This window comes from Tachyglossus aculeatus, chromosome 21 (assembly GCF_015852505.1).
Source record: "Tachyglossus aculeatus isolate mTacAcu1 chromosome 21, mTacAcu1.pri, whole genome shotgun sequence".
Taxonomy (NCBI): Eukaryota; Metazoa; Chordata; class Mammalia; order Monotremata; family Tachyglossidae; genus Tachyglossus; species Tachyglossus aculeatus.
The window spans coordinates 22,365,878-22,381,760 of record NC_052086.1 but is presented as its reverse complement, the minus strand read 5'-3'; the positions used below and the strand labels follow the sequence as shown (position 1 = coordinate 22,381,760).

The window sequence follows — 15,883 nt, the reverse complement described above, 5'->3', positions numbered from 1 at the left end:
CCCTTTTCCTCAGTGCTTATTAATTGGGAGATTTTGGGGGTTGAGGTACCACAGGGTATTATTCCATCTGTCAGCTAACTGGCTAGCTATGGTTATCAGAGAGCTCGATCTTCAGGTGGACTCTGGGTGTTCATGGGGTTGCGAGTGGGTGGTCTTCATTTCTGCTTTCTGAACTTCAGTCTCTTATTCAAACAGATAATAATTATTATGACATTTGTTAAGCACTTATTATGTACCAAGCACTCTACTAAATGCTGGGGTGGATACAAGATCATCGGGTCCCACCTGGGGCTCACAGACTAAGCAGGAAGGAGATCGGGTATTGAATCCCCATTTTGCGGATGAGGGAACTGAGGCTCAGAGAAGTGAAAAGGCTTGCCCAAAGTCACCCGGCGGATATTTGGCAGAGCCAGGTTTAGTACCCAGGTCCTCTGACCTAGAGGCCCATGCTCTTTCCACTAGGCCATGCTACTTCCCTTTGCAGATATCTGGCAAACTAGGTGAACATGACATTGGCACCTCCTATCCCAGGACTCAAATCACCCTGCTGATCCTAGCATCCTGATGAAGTTTGGAGAGGTAGTGCTCCCCTCCCTTGAACTCATTTTTCATTTTAATTCCCATTCTGTAGGTTTGGTCATCCAGTGTCTATCTCGGAGTCCTTATAGTCTGGGTGAGGAGCTAAGCTGCTCAGACCCCAGCCCTAGTGATCTCATTTTAATGGGTCCAGAACAGAGGACAGATTTCCGTAGTCCTTTTGTTTGGTGGACTGTGAGGTACACAGGAAGTGTCCAGCCCCCGTCCCTTCTGCCAGGACCCCAACCTTGAAAGCGCTGGACAAAGGACACGAAATTTGATTTCACAGGGGAAGAAACTGGCTTCATTCACATCAGAGAAAGCACACTGAATGACACCAGTTCACTGGATCACTCATCCATCCCCACCCATTTGTTCTCATGATTTCTGATTTCCCCCCTCTCCCCCTTTTAAGGGGTGAGATGACAATTAGAATCTCTCTGTTCTCTGATAACTCTCTCCTGGGGAAACCTTGGGCCAGTAGCATGAGCCTTTTAATGGCCAGTGGTTTGTGGCCGGATGCCCCAGTGCCTGGAATAAGGTTTATGGGACTGGCGTGAATTGCTGCAGAGCAAGATTTACTGATGTTCAAGCGTGATATAAGTCAATTTCCTCATGTTTCATCCTTTAGAAGAAAAGGGATTTTTTAGTGGGTTAATAGTACTTTTATTTCATCATCTAATGGTAAAAGTGTTTCATTGTGTGTGCTAGATAAATGTCTATTAATGGTAACAAATGGGTCTTTTAGCATGCTACTTCCTTCATTATACATATTGTAGATTAAAGAGTTCACCCTAGGAATGCTCTCCAGCATATGCATGCGTGTTTCTAATAAATCTGATTGAAGATATTTATTGCATCACCGGATTTGGGAAATTATGGGTTTTGATTTCCGCAAATATAATCGGGTGATATATACCGAAGCGCAGCTCGAATTATTGGCCAGAAAAAAAAAAAATCCTTCCCAGTTCATGCAAGTAGGCAGTAGACCATATAAACAGACCATATCCTGAATTATGCAAATGAAATCCATGACAACTAATGGTGAATTGTACTTCCCCTGTGAAATTGCCACTGTTAAAGTGAAGAAAGAAGTGAAGGGTGTGATAAAATATACATGTATTACAAACAGATATTCTCCATCATGTGTGGAATGGGTTTTTTCTCTCTTCCTACTATCCTTGCCTTTGCTACCTAGTGTTAAAACGTGACTCTGTGCCCGTTTTATATATCGAAGGAAACCAATCAAGTGAACTAATTGGTACCGAGGCTAGTTCAGATAATCGAAAGTTTGAGTAACCAAACACGATTGGGCTTCACTGTCAGACAGGCACTGGCCCAATTTTGCTCAATTATCTGAGCTTTTTTTTTTATTATACAAGCTCGCTTTGGTTCAGAGAGCCAGGCAGTAGGGAGAGACTAGCGGATGTGCGGAAAATCGGTGTCCTGCTGGAGGCAGAGAAGGTTTCTCCAGACCCGTTTCCTATGAATCTACGATTCTTAAATGAAATATTTCTTGCCCTTGAAGTGAACTGTAAATGATTTACTGCAGGATACACAAAAGGTCAGTTTACTTCATATTGGCACCTTCATTTTTCCAAAATCTGCTGAAATTAAAAAGCCATATATATCTTAAAAAGCTTATTTATGAACACTTAAGTGTAAGTAAGTCATAGTTGGAACGGCTCCCTGCCACTGATATATGAAAGCTGTCAGTGGCACATTCTTAGACTATAATCTGCCCATACAATATGCTGCACTTTACTATTTTGACATGGCATGGTGATGTTTTCTACAGTTACTGACAAGCTTATGCCACCATTCCTGTAGAAAATTAAAAGGGGGGCAAGTGGAGGACAGCCAACTTTATAGGAGAACATTGATTAGCTTGGCTCCCAATGATCTAAAAAGCTGTCCTGGATTTTTAGGTTGGATCCACAGTTTCTTAAATTATTCATGCACTCTGGAAGTCAATATTGTGTCTTTTCTCAGTTTTTGTCAGTTAAAAAACTTGTTCAGAATGCTGCTATGTATGATGATTAAGAAGGAAAAGCGGGGAAAAAAATCCTTTTCTTTTTTTTCTCTTTATTGTTCCAGAAGGAGCTTAATTCTGTTGCTTCTGAACTGGCTGCACGGCAGGAGGAGAGTGAGCATTCTCATAAACATTTAATTGAACTCCGTCGGGAATTTAAGAAAAATGTACCTGAGGTACAGTATATTTGCTGTTCTAGAATTAACTCAGTAGGAATGCAGATTTTCTTCTGTTCAAACTAGATTCTGAAAACTCTAGACATAAGTGACTAACAAGGAAAGAAGCTAATTAGCCCCAAAGAAAAATTATAGTCCTCCAACCTTTGGATTCTCTTATTATAGTGGTGCCCAGCAGTACCATATTACTTAAGAATCTGAAGCGTTTCCATTAAAGTGATTGTTTTCGAGGGCTTTATAAAGCAGCCATTTTTTGGCATTTATATCCGAGGTCTAGTTATCAATAAATCTACCGATCGCATTTACTGAGCAGTTACTGTGTGTAGAGCACTGTACTAAGCATTTGGGACAGTTCAGTGTAACAGAGTTGCTGGGCATGTTCCCTGCCCACAAGGAGCTTACAGTGTAGAGGGGGAGACAGACATTAATATAAATAAATAAATAAATTACAGATTTGTACAGAAGTGCTGTGTGGCCTTGGGTGGGGTGAATAAAGAGTGCAAAGCCTGTATTTAAGTTCTTAATTTAAGTTATTTAAGTCCTCGATCTTAATGGAAGACACCATTTGTCCACAGATTTTTCTTTTTGGTTTTATTTGTGGACATGACCGAACCTGCCATTTCTGATTCTTTTCCTTGGTTCCTCCCCTTTCTCCCTCCTCTTGTTTACTTCCTCCCTCCCCCATACTCGTTCTGTAATCTCTAGCTGGCAGAGGGATAGAGCAACTTCCAGAAAAGTATAGGACTCTCCAGGGAAAACCTAGAGGATCTTACATTTTTCCCATTGTTTTTGGAGGAAAACTTGTGAATTTCTTTTCCTGCATCAGCAAGCCCTTGTGACTTCTTGGAAAACTCCACAAATAATTTTAAAAGAAGAAAGTGGGAGTAAACATTTTCTTAAAGCCTACACCAAAACCACAGGATGACTCTAGGGTCATAGCAGATGGGAGGGAGACAGTTATAACCAAGACAGCCAGACAGTATGGCCCATCAGATACAAGTTCTTGAAGCACACAGTCTCATCCCTATCTGAAGTCAGTGGCTAAATCCTCCTGGGATGCTACATTCATAGGGCTGTTTAGGGCTCCCATGCCTCACCAACAAAATTTTCTGGTTCTTGATCTCTTTGTCTTTTTTGCCTTGCTCTGGAACTCTGGAATTTGGTAGATTTCCCTCTTTGCAGCTCAGCTGAAAGTCATCCAAAGGTGGAACTAAAAATCTTGAGTGACATTCCCAGAGCTGTAGCTATGCAAGGCTTAAACAGAGCTCCTTCTGGCCTTCACATGAGTGAACCAGATCTTCCGAGGTCACTTGCTCCCCGCCCCTGAGTAAGGACCCCACTTAGGGGTGTACCCCTTCTGCCGGGGATTCAGGGGTTGGGAGGGAAGGGGTAACAGAGGAACATGTGTTCTGCAAATGGATGGAGGAAGAAAAAGCCCAGGAAAGATGGAAGGAGCTGCTAACCAGGAATGAATGGAACTAAGAGAATGAATTAAGCACTGATCCCTAGTCACTTTGGGCTACCCTTGCATATGAGACAACCGTTTTCAATTATTTTAAGCTTAAAGTTGGGTCTGTGTTCTTTAGGCAACTAACACCAAAATCCAAGCTGTTGTGACTTTCAGTTGTTCAGGATACTAAGTGACTCTGATGTGAGGTAATATCTTTTCTGCCCATGTATTTGAAAAAGCCAGCTAACCTTTGGTCTTTGGGTGAAGGAGCATGAGGCCAGTTTGAAGAGGGTTCAGAGTGGATCCTGGGGAGAAGGGATCTTGATCCAGATCATAGCCTTCTGTACTAATCATCTCCACCAGGATAGAGATCTCATGGCCAATCTCTTGAGAGGATCCACTCTCTTAGCACTTGGACCTCTAGACTCTAAGCTCTTTGAGGGCAGGGAATGTGTCTACCAATTCTGTTACATTACACTCTCCCGATTGCTTAGTACAGTGTTCTGCACATAATAAGCACTCAACAAATACGATTGATTGATTAATTGACATTGATGGGACCCCTCCAGGGATTCCCATTGACAATAATATCAATGTATCATTGGGGGTTTTTTAACCTAGACAGACCAGGAGATAGACAGCTAACCACCCTTGTCCAGTCCTCCTCCCCTTAGCCTCCTGAGTCATAAACAGGTGATCTGTGAAATCCAGTCCAGGTTTTATACTTCTAATTTAAGCTGTCATCATTTTAATGCTGCATAATTATGCAATTAGGAGGAATAAGCTTCCATTCCTATTATAGGAGTGCCTCTAAAATTTTCCTTTTTGGAACCAGCTCCTCCTGCAGATGAGAGTGTCATGTTAAGGCCCTATTTAGGAACATCTCCTGACTGGTGCCAAATCACCTCCCACTTGTAAGTTTCAGCAGCTCATTGTGGGTAAAGCAGGACAGACCACCAAGATAGTTCTGTCGAGGGCTGCTGTCACCAGGGGGAGAGAAGTCTGAAGCTGAGCACACCTGAGAGAGAAATAGGCAAAGGAATCATCAGTAATGCTGTGTCTATATGAATAGGCTGAGCTCAGGGCTACCTAGCCAGATTTTATTAATAATAATAATAATAATGGCATTTGTTAAGCGCTTACTATGTGGGAAGCACTGTTCTAAGTGCTGGGGGGTGGATACAAGGTGATCAAGTTGTCCCACGTGGAGCTCACAGTCTTAATCCCCATTTTACAGATGAGGTAACTGAGGCCCAGAGAAGTTAAGTGACTTGCCCAGAGTCACACAGCTGACAAGTGGCGGTGCCGGTATTAGAGCCCATGATCTCTGGCTTCCAAGCCCGTGCTCTTTCCACTAAGCCACACTGCTTCTCTTAGCCCAGTGAAATCCACTTCTTGGTTCTAGCTTCCCTCTGGGACACTAGTTGTGATCCTAGAAATCTAAAAGACTTATAACACCTACTAGAGTTGAGCCACGGTTAGCCTAGGAAGTGGCTAGTTCAGGCAGACATCTTACCGCTGGGGGACCTGTTCCATCAACCATCGGTGAACGCTTCGATCTCTTTTTCAGGAAATCAGGGAGATGGTGGCTCCTGTCTTAAAGAGCTTCCAAGCTGAGGTAAGGCGATGCATTGTGTGTCCCAGTTACTTCCTCCTTGCTTATCCATTCCCTCCACCTCCATCTCTAAAGTTGAATCTGAGCACGTGAGAATGTGAGGGAATTTGTGACCATGGGCTATGAACTATGAAAATCCTGAAATTTGGCTCCTCTAGCCACATTACCCAACTGATCTCATTTTTTTTGTCTTTATGTTGTCTTAGTATTTTGCTTCGTCTTTCTTTATGTATCTGTCACCGGTCCCCTTTCCCTCTTTTGATTTTTAGATTGTGAGCCCCTGAGGGCCATGTCAAATTCTCACCCGTGTATTCTTTCCCATCACTTAGTTCAGTGCTCTGCGCAGAGTTAGGACTCAATAAATACTATTACCACTACTACTAAACTAGGTAATAGTGAGGCAGTAAGAAAACGGTCTATGCCCTCTCCAGGTGGAATTCTGGTCTCTGACACTGCCAGCACTCCACCACTCTCCATCCTCAAACTTCAGTAGCCTTGCAAATAATACAGACTCATTGGAAAGCCACAAAAAATGCTGTTTACCAGCCCGTCCTCCCCTCAGTCTATTTCAGATAATGAAATCAACATAATCACATTAATTCCTGCTAGCCTGCCATCTGTTGTTACCAGCCTCAGGCACATAGAAGTGTCTGCAAAATTGACCTCAGAAATATGCTTTACTTGCCATTCTGGCCCCAGGTGACCGAGAGCCCACACTGGGAAGCTGCACTGCCATTGTTCCCCTCGACTGGTTTTGCAACCATGTTCATCCCCAGATGCTGAGTAAATGAACTTAGCTAACTCCAGAGGGTGGAGGCAGAAAGATTTAAATTCCTATGAAGGGGAAGAGTTAAAAAAAAAAAATCACACTTGAAAGCGTTTTTAAAATGATCAGTCTTCTGGGGCCTGCTTTCCGTGTTCTTATAATGTGCTCAGACGGAAACCCCAAGAGGGATGGTGCTCTGCTCACCAACAGCGACACATTTGAATCTGTCATCCGCTGAGCATTACATTACTTTAAATCTGTCTCCTTGGAACTATGTAACCGCATAAGAAAATATTAAAGTAAACAATAACTGGATTTACACAAATGCAGCTTATTTCCATATTTTTCATCACTTCATTTTATTACTCAGTTTACTGATGTGCTCATTTATTTATAGGGCAATCCAGTATTGATTCATTCCAATGCAGTATGCCTAAGCACATAAAAGAGAGCGATAACGATAGGAATATGTTTTCATGGAGGTTTTTTCCCGGGGGGGGACGGGACTTGGTTTGGTGTTCTGTTTTTTTTTGTTTGCTTTGTCTTTAAATGTTGTGATGCACCAATATCCTTTGTTGGCCACCTTGTCAGAGAAGAGGCACACACTCAGGAGGCCAGAACTTTATCCTAAATCCTTATTTCCTTGCAGAGAACTTGATTTTTCTGAAGCAGAGTTGGGGGTGTGCTAGAGCTGTTGGCGCAGAAGTAGCCAGGCCCACCATGCATGCGGCTTGCCTAAAATACACACTTCATCCATGTCACGTCAACCGACACCAAATTCCCTGTGGCCATTTCTGTTCCCCACAGCAGAGCTCATCAGCTCTTGCTGGACCAGATTGGGCAATCCCATGGCGAACAGCTTAGTGGTTAGAGTCGTCGAGCCTTGATGAAGTCCCTGAATGTGAACTTCTGATTGTTCTGGCAGACCCTATGAGGAATTCTAGGTTATTTTCACTAGGAACAAAAGTGACACCCCCTCTCACTCCGGGACAATAGAGGTGGGAAATGGTAAATAGAGAAGAGGCCAGAAGTTCATGGTAATAAAGAGTGCCAAACATGCTTCTTTCTTGGAGAGAGGAACCAGATTTGATGTCCAGTTGGAACCCACCCACATTAGCCCCTTAATCGGTATTTTTACCTCCCTTGTTCTATAAGCGCTTAATGCAGTGCTGAGCCCAGGAAATGTTCAGTAAATATTAATCGATTCCTAGCACAGTATCCATTTTTCTAAATGGTATTTGTTAAGCTCTTATTAGATACAAGCTAATCAGGTGGGACACAGTCCCATCCCTTATAGGGTTCACAGTCTTAATCCCCACTTTCCAGGTGAGGTAACTAAGGCACAGAGAAGTGACGTGACTTGCCCCAGGTCACACAGCAGACCAGTGGCAGAGCCAAGATTAGAACCCAGGTCCTTTTGACTCCCAGGGCCATGCTCTGTCCTCTAGACATGCTGCCTGTCTATTCTGCCTTGACTTCCCCAAAGTCCAGAAGCATTCACCCTTCTGGGAGCTTAGAAGCTTCTTATCTGCATGGAAGGTTTCCTACCTCTTCCTCTGTCACTAGATTGTAAGCTCTTTGATGGTAGAAATCATGACTGCTATCTCTTTTGTTCTCTTCCAAGAGCTGAGTAGTGTTCTGCACAGATTAAGTGTTCAATAAGTACTATTGATTTGATTTAATTGATTACAAGAAGCATGGGCGGTATGTCTCAGCAGAATAGTAGGGTAGGGAGCTGAATGTCTTGTGATGCTTTAGAAGTGACTGTCACATGAGAAATTCCTTTCTGTGATCTCTGTGCTAGGGGCGACAGCAAAGGCGCAACTGCACTTTTCTTTCTAAACTCATTTTTCACTTTTAGGTCTCCACGTAGATTCTGTTAATAGTTTGGGATCTTAAGAAAGCTTCATTAATTTCCTTAAGAGAGCTTTTCATCGCACCTTTAATGTACCAAAAAGAGGGCATTTGTCTAGAATTTTTATTCATGAAACCTTTACTTCTCCCTTGATCTATGGACTCACTGATCATGGTAAACTACCCTCCTTCCCCTCCTGAGGCAATAAATATTTCCAAAGAAAGGTGTTAATAAAAGGCTATTCCTTGCCCAGAACTGGATTTGCTCTGTAATTAATATACACAATTTGATGTTAATTTATTTTTAAATGAGAATGCATCCATTAGGTCTCCTTTCCCCTCCTCCCTCACCCCCAAACTTCTGGCCTCATGGTTCTTTCTGAGGATTTTCAGACACTAATCACCGAGCTGGAATATTTACCATAGCGACTACAGGCCCGAGTCATATAAGTCATGTAAAGTAGCCTATAAAAAGCCTGGGTTGAATGCATCATCATTCACTCCTTTCTTTCAGATGGAAAGCTTAGGTTGAAATATTAACATTTTTAAGTTCATTTCTTACTTTTCCCAGATCGGCTCTGGGATCCATCAGCCCATGTATCCTTTTTATCTTTTAATATTTTTGTGTGTGTAGAAGAGGCGGAGAGAGAATAAATCGCCCCTGCTGTGAATCCAGGCAGCCCTGCTTCCCCGCCCTGATTAAATAAAGGACAGTTTGATTTCACTGGTTCAGGGGAACAAAGCCTGCCCATAAGGTAGTTTAATGGAGACAGCTTGAAATGGACAAAGTTTGAATATCCTTGCACACAGAGAAAAGAGCAAGACTAAAGCCCTGCTAATTACAAAAGTTGCTTTATGAAAGATAATTCAAAGCAATAATTTAGCAAACATAATCAAGTAGCACAGATGGGGATTTTGATGAATAGTTTGCAACATGCAATTAGCAGCTCTTGCAGTTACATATCATTAACCCTCAGAGCACAAAAATTATTTTCTCATTATTAGTTGAAAAGGTAAAATTAAGCTGACTAGACAGTAAAGGAACAAACTACAATTAATTACCTTCATTTATTACAGTCATTATTTTAAACTTATTTTTACTCAGATAGATAGATGAAAACATCTAAATTAAAAGTTTTGTTATGCTAAACCAGAGGTGAAACTTTCTAAGTGGTTGGAACATTGGACTGACCAGTGGGAACGCAAGGAGCTGTTGGATGGTATTTACTTCTGTCCAGACAAGTGAACAGCACATAACCCAACAGCAGAATTCTTTTTATTGCCACAAACCGTAGACTTGAAGCTCCCTAATGGACTTTCTGAAATGTAACGGCTCAGGGTTAAAGGGGACCCCAGGTCCCTGGGCAGTAACCTATCATCTGATCATTAGCTCGTCCATTGAAAGAAGATGGAACGTCTCACTTCTCATGTACTTCCTCCTACGGAGGAGATGAGGCCATATCCAGTGCCCTGCCTGAGAAACTAGAAAATACCTTAGGGAGGAGGGTAGGACACTGTCCTTAGATTGGGAAGGCCAAGCAATTGGAGCTTGGAAGGAGGAAGCAAGAGGGACTTTTGAGGTTCATTGGAGTAGGGAAGGGGCATGTGTGTTTAAATAAAACTCACAATGCCATGAAGAGAAGGGAGTGTTGTAGAGTTTATTGGAAATCAATCAATCAAATTGACCAATGGCAAGTAACTTAAAGGGCACTGATGCCCAAGGACAGAACATAAAAAGTGTGAAGAGGTTGAGGAGTCCAGTGGCCATGATTGACATGAATATTTAAAAACAGGGGAAGCCTCTAAATTTATTTCCAAGGACAAGCCCTCAACAGGGACCTGGACTGCAGGTGTGTAGACAGTTTGGATTCCAGTGAGAGAGGAAACGTGGCCTAGCGGATAGAGCACGGGCCTGGGAATCGGAAGGGCTTGGGTTCTAATCCTGACTCTGCCACTTGTCTGCTGTGTGACCTTAGGCAAGCCACTTCACTTCTCTGTGCCTCACTTACCTCATCTGTAAAATGGGGATTAATAATGTGAGGCCCACATGGAACATGGACTGTGTCCAACCTGATTAGCTTGTATCTCCCCCAGCACTTAGTACAGTGCCTGGCACACAGTAAATGCCCAACAAATGCCATTTTAAAAAAACAAAACTTGAGATTTTGTCTGTCTCACCCTTCCTCCCAGCGCCATGCCACAGGAACAAGCTTGTTGAGGTTTCAGAAGAGGGTCCCGGTGAACCCACAGTCCTAAACCTGAGATATCATTAGCACTGGCTCCTCTCTAGTCTTGTGTTTCTCAAACTAGGAGTCGCAGGTAAATTCCAAGGGGGTCTCAGATCGGAGCTGCAGAGGTCTAAACAGCTGTTTGGCTTTGGCAGCAGAAAATTGTTGGCAAAATAAACAGGGTGAGCTAACTTCCTCTTCCTCCAGAGGCTTCCTGCAGTTACATATTCTCAGCCTTTTAGGTGTGCTGAGGTACCAGGCAGGAGACCAACTGGAAGCTTTATATTTTTCTTTTAAGTGAGGTGAGGGATGTGGGGTGGGAAGATACTGGAAACTGTAGAATTTGTATTGGCCATAACAGTTGTCTGTGCTTGCCATCCGTCTTTCCTCTGAGACCTCGGGAATGTTCTTTGCTACCTCCCTTCAGAATCAACATATTCTTCTGGTGAGAAAAGAGCTCTCCCTGGCTTTCTAATACTGGTTTCTACCAGACCAAGTGAAAACCTTAGCTAACTTCAGTGCTTGCTTCACCTCATTCTTCCCTTAGCCCTGCTAAATCATGCTTTTTCCCAAGCGAATTAGAGCGAAGAGCTGCATGAAGGAAAGGAATCAGGGAAGCACACATGTTCCCTCAGGTAATCCGTATACTGACTGCTCTCTTCAGGTCATGTCTTATGGTCCAGTTTGAGCCTGGTTATTGTCCTGCAAGCAAGTAGCAGCTGTTTATCTTAATGATTCAAGCTGGGGGTGTCCAGGGATTCCCACCGACTTGGGTGGAGAACTGAAGGTTCTCAGTAAGCCTTCTGACCATAGGAACCTGATAGCCAGGGTTTAGGTGAGTAGCCCAACACTGAGGTTTTGAAAAGCCTGCTCATGCTAATCCCAGGGTTCAAATGAGAAATCCTTACCTATCAGTACTGTTTCTCTTACCGGAATATTAGCCACATTGATTCATTTTCATAAGAGAATGAGAAGCAGCATGGCTCAGTGGAAAGAGTATGGGCTTTGGAGTCAGAAGTCATGGGTTCAAACCCCGGCTCTGCCAACTGTCAGCTATGTGACTGGGCAAGTCAGTTAACTTCTCTGTGCCTCAGTTACCTCATCTATAAAATGGGGATTAAGACGGTGAGCCCCACCGAAGGACAACCTGATCACCTTGTAACCTACCCAGCACTTAGAACAGTGCTTTGCACATAGCAAGTGCTTAATAAATGCCATCATTATTATTATTATATCATTATTATTAAATAATGTCCCCAACTTCCCACCCCTACTGGGGAAAGTGAATAATCAATCATTTGTATTTACTGAGTGCTTACTAGTTGCAGAGCACTGAGCTTAGTGCTTGGGAGAGTACAAGTAAGGTGGAAAATCTAGCAAAGATGCTTCCATTGACAGAATACAGTTGAGAGGATGGGAGGTAGAGAATGCCCGCCCCACGCCGCCCCCCCTCCCTCCCCAAAACTCCATCCCATCTCATCTGTTAGTCTCTACATGAGACATTTGTGCTAAGGGTTCCCCTTGAGGGAGCAGAGTGCCATTTGGGACTGGTCTTGAGGACAGGGTAACTGGCAATAATTGGCTAGAACAAAGATGCTGTTATTGAGTTGCTTCTATATACCAATCGTAGCCTGCTTCAAAGGAGAATTAGGAAGAGGACAGATGGAATTTACTCTTCTAGCCATTGCTGGACCCTAGAGAGCCTAAGGATGGGAGCATCGGGCTCAATTCTCAGCGCAGCCTTTTAGATACTTAGATCGCTGCCCTCTGTCTTCGTTTTCCCCAGGGGAGAGATGAAAGCGCCAGAAGGAGAAATGACCTGCCCTCAGATTACCAATAATGAAATTGAAACTAGAATTCAAGCCCTGCAGACTCCAGACTGAGCAGATCACAGATAGTATTCTGGAGGCAGCAGGGTGTGGAAAGAATATGCGGAAGTCAGAAAGGTCAACCTAGTTTCAGTGAATAAGAATCAAATCTCAGCTGTACCATTGGCCACTTCTGTGAAGAAGCAGCACGGCCTAGTGGAAAGAGCGTGGGCCTGGAAGGACCTAGGTTCTAGTCCCAGCTCTGCCGTGTGTCTGCTGTGTGACCTTGGGAAGTCACTTAACTTCTCTGTACCTCAGTTACCTCATCTGTAAAATGGGGATTAAATCCTACCCCTTCCTACTTAGACGGTGAGCCCCATGTGAAACAAGGACTGTATCCAACCTGATTAACTTGTATCTAGCCAGTGCTTAGAACAGTGATTGGCAAATTGTAAGTGCTTAACAAGTATTATGATAGTTATTATCATTATTATGCATAGCCTTGGAAAAGTCCGTGCCTCAATTTTGTTATCAGTGTACTGGGAAGGATAGTACCTTCCGTTCCCTTATCTCACAGAGATGTTGTGAGGCCAAACATGAAGCATAGAAATGAAAATGCTTGAGAAAATGAGAACAAGGACCACACAAAACCAACGAATTTTTATTGTGTTGCGCCTGCATTATGGATTCTCCTGCAGGCAATTAGTTTCTCAAATTCTCCCGAGAGCCTTCATTTTTCCCTAGCAGTCAATCAGATCAGGCCCAGCCATTCTTTTTGGGCATTACTGCTGCAAAACACTAGCAGGGGTTCCTTAGTGGTGTAATGGAGTGAAGGTCCCCCCGTCAGCATCTGACTTGCTCTTAAAGCCGGGCTGAAGGGAAATGGAGTCCAGTCAGTGTTAGTAGGTGGGTGAGTAGTGGTTCAGATTCCTATATAATAAGAATCAGTGGTATTTATTGAGATCTTAGTATGTCCAGAGTACTATACTAACCTACTGGGAGAGTACAACAGTAGAATTGGTGGACTTGATTCCTGTCCTCCAATAACTTTTTTGTTTATGGTATTTGTTCATTCAATCAAATTTATTGAGTGCTTACTGTGTGCAGAGCACTGTACTAAGCATTTAGGAGAGTTGTCTTTTGCTGTCGAGTCATCTACGACCCATAGCCACGCCATGGACACATCTCTCCCAGAATGCCCCACCTCCATCTGCAGTCATTCTGGTAGTGTGTCCATAGAGTTTTCTTGGTAAAAATATGGAAGTGGTTTACGATTGCCTTCTTCCGTGCAGTAAACTTGAGTTTACACCCTCAACTCTCTCCCATGCTGCTGTTGCCCAGCACAGGTGAGTTTTGACTTGTATCAGATTGCCTTCCATTCGCTAGCCACTGCCCAAGCTAGGAATGAAATGGCTATGCCTCTGCTTGACTCTCCATCCTGTAGTCAAGGCTGGAAACTCTCCAGGTACAACCCTGAGAGGGGGCTTGGGAGAGTACGATCAACAATAAATAGACACAGTCCAAGCCCACAAAGAGCTTACAGCCTATTTGTTAAGTGCTTACTCTGTTCCAGGCACTGTACTATGCACTGGGGTAAATGCGAGACAGCCGGGTTGGATGCAATCCATATCCCACGTGGGGTTCACAGTTTTTTTGTGTTTTTTCAATCCCCATTTTACAGATGAAGTAACTGCGGCACAGAGAAGCTAAGTGACCTGCCCAAGGTCACACAACAGACAGTTGGCAAAACCAGGATTAAAACCCTGGTCCTTCGGCCCATGCTCTATCCATTAGGCCATACTGCTTCGATATAATGAAGCATTCTAGCTTCCTTAGCATACTAGCTTCTTACCTAGTACGCGCTCCTCCTCAGGTGAACAACTAAGGGGAAAGCTCACTACTCAGACAATCTCAATGTTGGTATGGTGATTTCCTATGTTCATTTTTTTGGGTTGGGAACACAATGGTATTTTTTGAATGCTTACTATGTGCACAGCACTGTACTGAGCACTTGGGAGAGTACAATACAGCAGAATTAGCAGACACATTCCCTGCCAATAACCCATGTACAGTCTAGAGAAGTGGGAAAGGAGGTCCTTTTCATCCCAATAACCCTTAAAATGAACGTTTGTTTTCCTAAGTTGCCATGGCAATGGATTTGTACCACTGACCCGGAAATAATGTACTTGACTTGGGCTGGATCGCAGAACATCCACACTGAAATTCCCTGTGTTGGAGTAGTATTTCTCCCCACCTTAGAATTATTCTTGAAACATAAAATAATCTAGAAATTATACAGTGGTGCCCTCTAAATGGAACTGAGACTTCCCAGGGATCCTACAGTGCAAACAACTGGTGATTATGATTCTCATTCCTTGGGGCCATCTGCATGGGTAGAAGGAGAGATGTAAGTTCCAATGTTTATCCTTCTAGTTGTTTGGGGACCAGAAGGGGGTCCTTGTTGTTTAAGAGGACTTTTAGCTGGTAGGGTATTGGATGTTTCTTCATTCACCAGGAATTCACAAAGTTAAACTCGAGACTTTGGCGACTTTGCAGGCAGGACCGTAGTTTTCTCCCCGCTACCCTTCCAAAGTGTGCTCCTCGTATTGCTTGTATGGCCTTGGAATACTGGGCAGCGGTGATGGAGGACTACAAGCCAGATACTACAAATCAAGCACAGTGGAGAGGAACTGAAGGCAGATTGACTTCAAGGCAAGGCCAGAATTGGATGACCACCTCTCTGCAATTAAGACCTGAAAGGTTCCAGTTTCAGGTCATGGCCACTTGCTTTGAAGAGGCAGTGAAGAGTGTGTCCCTCTTCCCCCCTCGCCCGATCTTTCAACCCAGCTCCAGCCCTCTCCTCCGAGCTTCCCCCATGTAGAGACTGAAGCTCACAATCCCCCTGAGTAGTACAGCCAAGAGTCCAGTTCCCCTTTGGGGGCAGGGTTTTGTTCTCCCTTGCATCCTCCCACTGACTCTGTGCCCTTCCTGGGAAAAATCCTTTTGCTTGGTCAGTCCACCGTATTTATTGAGCGCTTACTGTGTGCAGAGCACTGTACTAAACGCTTGGGAGAGTACATTACAACAATAGGCATCCCTTGCCCACAGTGGGCTTTCCAGTGTCAGTGGAAACAGTACCTGATCCATCCAAGATTGATCCAACCCTGGCTCACTGGGGTGGAGGGGAGGAATGATTGTAGTGTTCCTGGTCAAGGAAGTGGGCACAGAGACATCAGAATTTAAGTTGTTTATTGCTGCATGTACTCTCCAAAGCACATAGTGCAGTGCTCTGCACACAAAAAGTGCTCAGTAAATACAATTGAATGAATAAATGAATGGTGGGTTTTGGAGTGCAACTAGTAGTCTGTGGTCCGTATC

General features: G+C 43.7%; 1 protein-coding gene across 2 annotated transcripts in view; it reads left to right on the top strand.

Moving 5' to 3' along the window:
* CUX2 (cut like homeobox 2) overlaps positions 1-15,883 on the top strand; it is a 350,576-nt gene that overhangs the window by 210,453 nt on the left and 124,240 nt on the right. For both annotated transcript variants that reach the window (XM_038762394.1, XM_038762393.1), the window contains exons 2-3: positions 2,674-2,784; positions 5,805-5,852. In XM_038762394.1, coding sequence (XP_038618322.1) covers positions 2,674-2,784; positions 5,805-5,852 — 159 coding nt within the window. The remainder of the gene's footprint in view (positions 1-2,673; positions 2,785-5,804; positions 5,853-15,883) is intronic.